Below are 6,230 nucleotides of genomic sequence, written 5' to 3'. Positions count from 1 at the left end.
TAATACTTTACAAATATAGTTACCAAACAGTAAATAGCTTTTTATAAATAGGGCCTAAACAGTAAATAGGGCCTAAACCTCACATGTGATGCTTAATAGTAAGGACTAGCAATGACAATCGAAAGTGAAAATTATCCAAGAAATCTCTTTATGTATATTTCTTAGCTAAGATCTCATATTATATGTTCCAAAAATGCCATCATCTTTCTCTTTCTCTCTCCAACCCGGTAGCCATTGTCAAGTTGCATCATAAAAGGGATTTGGCCGAGTAATGGTTGGACAATATTTGGGTAAATTGATCAAGTTGACTTTCTATTGGGTCTACTCTAATTTAATGCCCAAGAATTAATGGTCGGTGCAGTCATGGTACAATCCATATCCCTCCTTATTATGGATCAACTAATTATTATGTTTACGTTGTGAATTCATTCTTCATTGCAGCCTTTTAATTTTGTCCCCTATTTATCTTATACTTGTTACAAATTCTTAAGTCCTATTGAACTATATAAACTCACTAAGTTTTGTAGTCCTCATACGGGAATAAACCGCTTTATTGATTTCTCTACTGATACAGCATATATATGCATATATAATATCTCCCCCTGCACGCATGCGGAAAGAGCGAGAGAGAAAGAGAGATTCTAAGTGAGAAATTTTAGGAAATCTATAAAAGTGCAAGCTATAAAAAAGTCTCATACTTTACATTTTACATAAAGATCTCATACTTACGTTTGCAACTTCTTATTTTTATAAAAAAAAAATGATGTGTGATGAAATTATATAACCAATTCCTTTTTGCTAATTATGATTAAATTATATAACCAAGCCTTTTCTTTTGAGTTTCTTTTTTTGGGTGTTTCCTTGGATCAAAATGGCCAAAATCCAACAATAAGATAGACATATTTTTCCACCTTGGTGCACTTTGCCATTAATGTATGTATTACAATTTTGACCTAAAGCAACCAATCTAGCTAAATGTATACTATAACTGCAAAAACTTCATTACGTGATTGCAAATCCTTTTTTCTTTGCCAAACTTGAAATATCTCTCAAACATAGATTCTTATCAGATATTGAATGAATTCTGAAAATTGGTTCTTACAATTTAAATCCAACCTTCTTACAGACTATCCATCCTTGAAACCTCACCCTTCATTTCTCTTCATCCTCTAATCATTCTCCATTTCCTTGCATTTTTTTTAAGGAAAACTCCTCTTCTTAGGAGGGGTGTGACCATTGTGGCAATGCCCAATTCACTTTCCTTGCATCCTATATCTCTTTTCTTTGCCAATATCAAACTAAACAAAACAATCTTGAACACCATTTTTTTTGAGCACCCAATTTTATGAAGATAGTTTTCATAAAACCATGAACCAAGCAAACCTTTAGTATAGTCTTGGGTGTTGACGCTGGACTTGGCCTGGGTAGTAGTATCATTTACTACCTCAATTAAACAACACCTAATTCTCATCTCTAACTTTCAGCAAGCAATTGCAACATCATCTTAAATTTGAGCATGTAAAAATGTTAAGGCCCTTACAAGCATAGGTATCAAGAATTCATTTTAGGATGATACATAGCACAATACCATTACCAAGATGATGCTTAATATGTTCAATATTAGAGTCTAAGAACCCAGATTATGTATATGTCTCAAGCTTCTCATAAATAGCATATTAGAAAATAATTGCACTTAGTGATGGATCGAGTTGCATAAATTTTTTATGGGGGATTACATATCGAGGCAAGTGGGAGGAAAAATTGGAAATCTTCAAATGAGAATGGCTTCAAGGCATGTAGCGTTGCCACTTTTCTCAAGGTTTTATTTGCCCCCATTAATCAGGTATGCAGGGAGAATATGCTATAAACCTTTAGGATACAATAAGCTCAATATTCGATCACGTTGAAACAGTCAAACCAATGAGCATTCACCAGTGTCTATAGAATTAGCAAGTTGATCTAATTAGCACGCTGTATTGTCCTGATTTTGTGGGGTTAGATTAGCTATTTATAGACAAAACAATCTTAAACAATATTATTTTGAGAGCCCAATTTTTCAAAGATAGTTTTCATAAACCATGAACAAGCAAACCCTTAGTACGGTCTTGGACGTTGATGCCGGACTCATTGTGCAAAAGATGTTACAAGTCAGATTAGACTTGAATAGTAGGATCATTTACTCCCTCAATTAAACGACACCTAATTCTCATCTCTAACTTTCAGCAAGCAATTGCAACGTCATCTTAATTTTGAACATGTACAAATGTTAAGGCCATTACAAGCATAGGAATCAAGAATTCATTTTAGGAAGATATATAGAACAATACCATTAATTACCGAGATGATGCTTAATATGTTCAATATTAGAGTCTAAGAATTCAGGTTATGTATATGTCTCAAGCTTCTCATAAATAGCATATAAGAAAATAATTGCACGTAGTGGTGGATTTTTCTTATGGGAGATTACATGTAGGGCAAGAGGGAGGAAGAATTGGAAATCTGCAAATGAGAATGGCTTTAAGGCGTCTGGGCTATTACTTTTTTTAAGGCTTTATTCGCCCCACCAATCAAGCATGTTATTTTGAATTGCGGTGCAAGTTATGTTATGTTTTTTTTGTAAGGTTAGATTAGCTATTTATAAACCAGTATGCCCCTCTGAAAACACGTTAAACAGCTAGCCACCACGAGGGTTGGTTGGTTATGATTTAAAATAAAATGTAATTTCTCTATGAAAATATCCAACATTACATTATAAATTTTCTTTTCTTTAGTTTTTTTTTTTTTGCTAATATAAAAGGGGTAGAGGGAGGAAGGGACAAGCCCACCCCCGCGTAGCAGCCCCCACTGGGCCCCCGCCCCGCCAGGAGAATGTTCGATACGGGCAGAAATGGCCGTGTGTTGGGCACCCCGACCGATTTTACTCATACCCTCCCCACCCGTAGGCCCGGCTCAACTACTCCTCTGAGCTCTGGCTCGAGTCCCACGTGTGAGTACGTCACACCCGGCACCACCCCGGCTACTAGCGGTTCAAGAGCGGTCCTACACCACAAGTCCAAGCAGTGGCCAAAGTAGTGAGCTCCGGTCCACAATTTAATCGTCGCCGCAGCGATTCGAACTTGGAACCTAATGGTTAGAATTGCTGCCCAGTACCACTAGGCTACCACCTTGGTGGCTCTTTTCTTTAGTTTGCTTAGTGTTTTTGTATCTAGAAAGACTTAGGCATGAGAGTAAGGTCAGTGGTATGCGTTAAATCTACATGACATCCACCCATCCACCTTATTACATGTCTATTGCCACTAATTATCCACTCACAATCAGACAATGGTAATGAATGGTGAACATCAGCAACATCCACAAAATAAAATCTTCTTTAGATTTTGTTTACTATTGACCGTATCCAAAGACCTGGGCCTATTCCTGGAGTAAGAGAGAGATTATTATGTGCTGCCTCATGCTTGAAGGCAGGCAACCAAACAGCACACGCATTCAGCCTGTCCCTTTTAACTTTGCATTGGGATTTGCTGCCCTTAGCGAAGGAGGAGGCTGACATCCCTCCTTGTCTCCTTGCTCATATTGGGATTATAAACATTTGCTAATTAACTCAATATGTTACAAACCCCACAGAGAATCTAACCTCTACTTCCACACTGTCATCAGTGCTAAAATATATGATCTGACAGACAGGACACGTTTCCTTCGGCTCAGTCCGGTCTCCCACCCATGTGACATTTAAAACTAATCATAAGCACCCATTTTCTGTGTTCTAAATAAACATGTTATAATAATATGAATTGATCTTTTGAATCCAAAACTTCATAGAATGCAATGAATGCAAAGCGTCTCATGATCAACACATAACCGTGAGTGGGTTCAAAAACAAGGAAATAAAGAAAGAGAGAGATGAATGCATGTAAATGGGTACGATAGATAAGATTGTTGAATGAGGTCTTCTCTAAGACTGTCACTACCACTGCCCTATAAGACATGACTTTCTTTTTTTTTAATGAATGCTGGCGCAAAGGAAGGATGTACCATACACCAAGCATCAAATCACAAGCTAGCGCTAAAGGGAAGCAAACACTCTCCTTTTTAACCCATGTACTGTCAAAGTCCATATCGGATACCACACAGGCACACAGCCATACCCTCTCAAAAGAAGATCTTATGATTTTCTTTTTACAGTCAGAAGTGCTACATGACCCTTCCTTGGGATTTGAAGCTCCCCCTACCTCCACTGCCTGAAGGGTCATCCAGGGAGAGATTGTGGTCGTTGTTGTTGGTGTACCCATGGATAGAGCCGAGCAGTTGCTTGATCTCCTCATAGTTATACTCCAGTGGAGCTTCCTCCCACAGACGAGACAGCCCATAATCCCTCTCCGCCTGACCACCACCCCCACCTCCAAGTAACCACCTGTGGGTCTCCTCAATACCAGCAGCGCAGAGATAGCTCTCAAAGCCCATCTGTTCCGCTCCACCGGCTCTACCAATATTATAGTTGTAGTCCATCTCCTTTCCGTAGCTGATCTGGGTGGAGCTCCCATCAGAGGAGCTGCAGCTTTGCTCACTTCCAAACACGATCATGTGACCACTCTCCTTCATCATCTGGTACTGATAAGATGGGCCTTGCAAGAGAGCGGAAGAAGTGGTGGTAGGAACAGTGCCAAAGGCATCTTGGGAGATTGGGGGAAGCCTTTCAAGGACTGGGACGGGAGGAACTGGAGAGGTGTAGTATTTGCCTTGTGAAGAAGAGGATGATGATTGGAAGAGAAGCTGCTGCTGCAGTTGCTCCTGTTGTTGCTGTTGCTGTTGATGTGGTTTCCTTTGGGAAGAAGCAATCCCCAAGAGCTTCTTCTTAAGCTTGGTGTTCCAATAGTTCTTGATATCGTTATCAGTCCTGCCTGGAAGCTGGGCAGCTATGATGGACCACCTGACGACCAAAATGAATGTTTTCGATGTAACAATTCGATTTGGATAGCAAAATCTTATCTCCTAGTTTGGTAGGCTTTCAATGAGTTCCAATGAGAGAGCTAAATATGGCATGCATGGAGGGGGATGCATCTGGATATAGAACATTCTTCACCCCACGCAGAACTTTTGCTAGAAATATACAAATGGATTTTAGATCTCTTCTCTTCAATTTGACTATTTCCATAATGGTGGATTTTGAGGGAAATCCAAACCAAGAAATAGAAAGCAAGACAAGGATCAACAGAACAAAGCATGCCTACCTAAAAAGGGAAAAGGAAAATGGAAAGAACTGGATTGTAATAAAAGGTTAGCTGTCTCTCACCTGCTTCCGATACTAGCAAAGAGGCCGCATATTATCCTGTCCTCATCATCCGAGAACTCCCCATGCTTTATATTGGGCCTCAGGTAGTTGAGCCATCTCAGCCTGCAACTCTTCCCGCATCTCTTTAGCCCTGTCAACAATCCAACAAGCCAAATTGCCATCATCCACATAATGACACACCAAACCTCTCTCTCTCTCTCTCTCATCTTAAAAAAAGATCCTATCTCGCCCCTTCTTTGATGTAACAAGAGAAGATACTAACTCTTGATGAACAAGTAGCCAGAAAAAAAGGTAAAGCAAAGGAAAGGAGATAAGGTCCTCAATCACTCTCTTACCAGCCTTGTGAGGGAGGGCAATCCAATTGCCACCAGTCCCATTTTTCTCTATGAACTCCTTAAGCTTGGAGTCCTCCTCAGGAGACCAAGGACCCTTCTTCACGTTGGCCTTGTCACAGCATGGAGCCCTCCCCATCTCTCTTGGCTACCCACCCCCAACAAATCTCTCTTCCCTCCTCTCCTTTTGTCCTTTGGGTTTGTGGTATGGTTTGGTGGTGGTAAGCCCTTGGGAAGACGACACAGGCTTCTAGGAGGTATATATGACCAGAAAAAGAAAGCCAAGAGATATAGAGACGGACACACAGAGATATATTATATGATAAACATATATGGGGAGATGTAAGAAGTCAAAGGATAGCCTGTCCGGTTTCCATCGCTTTCAACCTCCTCGCTGGCCCAGGTGGGAGGGAGGGCCTCTCAGTCTCAGCGCCACAAAGACTTACCATCATTCATAAATAAAGCCATCCCACTGTTCCCTTTGGACGGCCTACTCCTCTCTCTCCCTCTGTGTCCCTGTTTGCTTTTTCCACTTCGCAGGATCAAAAAAGTCTTTACGGGAAGTGTAAGGAGGAAGTGAAAGGGATGGATGGGCGTGGGGCCTTTGT

At 40.4% G+C, this 6,230-nt stretch overlaps 1 protein-coding gene across 1 annotated transcript; it reads right to left on the bottom strand.

The window, feature by feature from the left end:
• Nucleotides 1-3,901: 3,901 nt before the first annotated feature.
• Nucleotides 3,902-5,902, bottom strand: LOC103720775 (uncharacterized). Its single transcript, XM_008810656.6, has 3 exons — nt 5,626-5,902; nt 5,291-5,420; nt 3,902-4,927 (listed from the first exon to the last, which is right to left on the bottom strand). Exons 1-3 carry the CDS (start codon nt 5,759-5,761, stop codon nt 4,192-4,194), a joined length of 1,002 nt encoding a protein of 333 aa, XP_008808878.4. The 5' UTR covers nt 5,762-5,902; the 3' UTR covers nt 3,902-4,191.
• Nucleotides 5,903-6,230: the final 328 nt, after the last annotated feature.

The sequence above is a fragment of the Phoenix dactylifera genome, chromosome 3 (assembly GCF_051530095.1).
Source record: "Phoenix dactylifera cultivar Ajwa chromosome 3, Ajwa_hap1_PhDact_Kaust_v1.1, whole genome shotgun sequence".
Lineage (NCBI taxonomy): Eukaryota > Viridiplantae > Streptophyta > Magnoliopsida > Arecales > Arecaceae > Phoenix > Phoenix dactylifera.
Note: the sequence above shows the minus strand (reverse complement) of the source record. Positions and strands in the feature narration are given on the sequence as shown.

Bases quoted from the DNA above. Each gene is read 5' to 3' on its own strand.
- LOC103720775 (XM_008810656.6), bottom strand. From the start codon at position 5,761: ATGGGGAGGGCTCCATGCTGTGACAAGGCCAACGTGAAGAAGGGTCCT. The intron at 5,421-5,625 runs GTAAGAGAGTGA...GATTGTTGACAG, and splicing joins TGCCCTCCCTCACAAGGCTG to GGCTAAAGAGATGCGGGAAG. The intron at 4,928-5,290 runs GTGAGAGACAGC...TTTGGTCGTCAG, and splicing joins TTTGCTAGTATCGGAAGCAG to GTGGTCCATCATAGCTGCCC.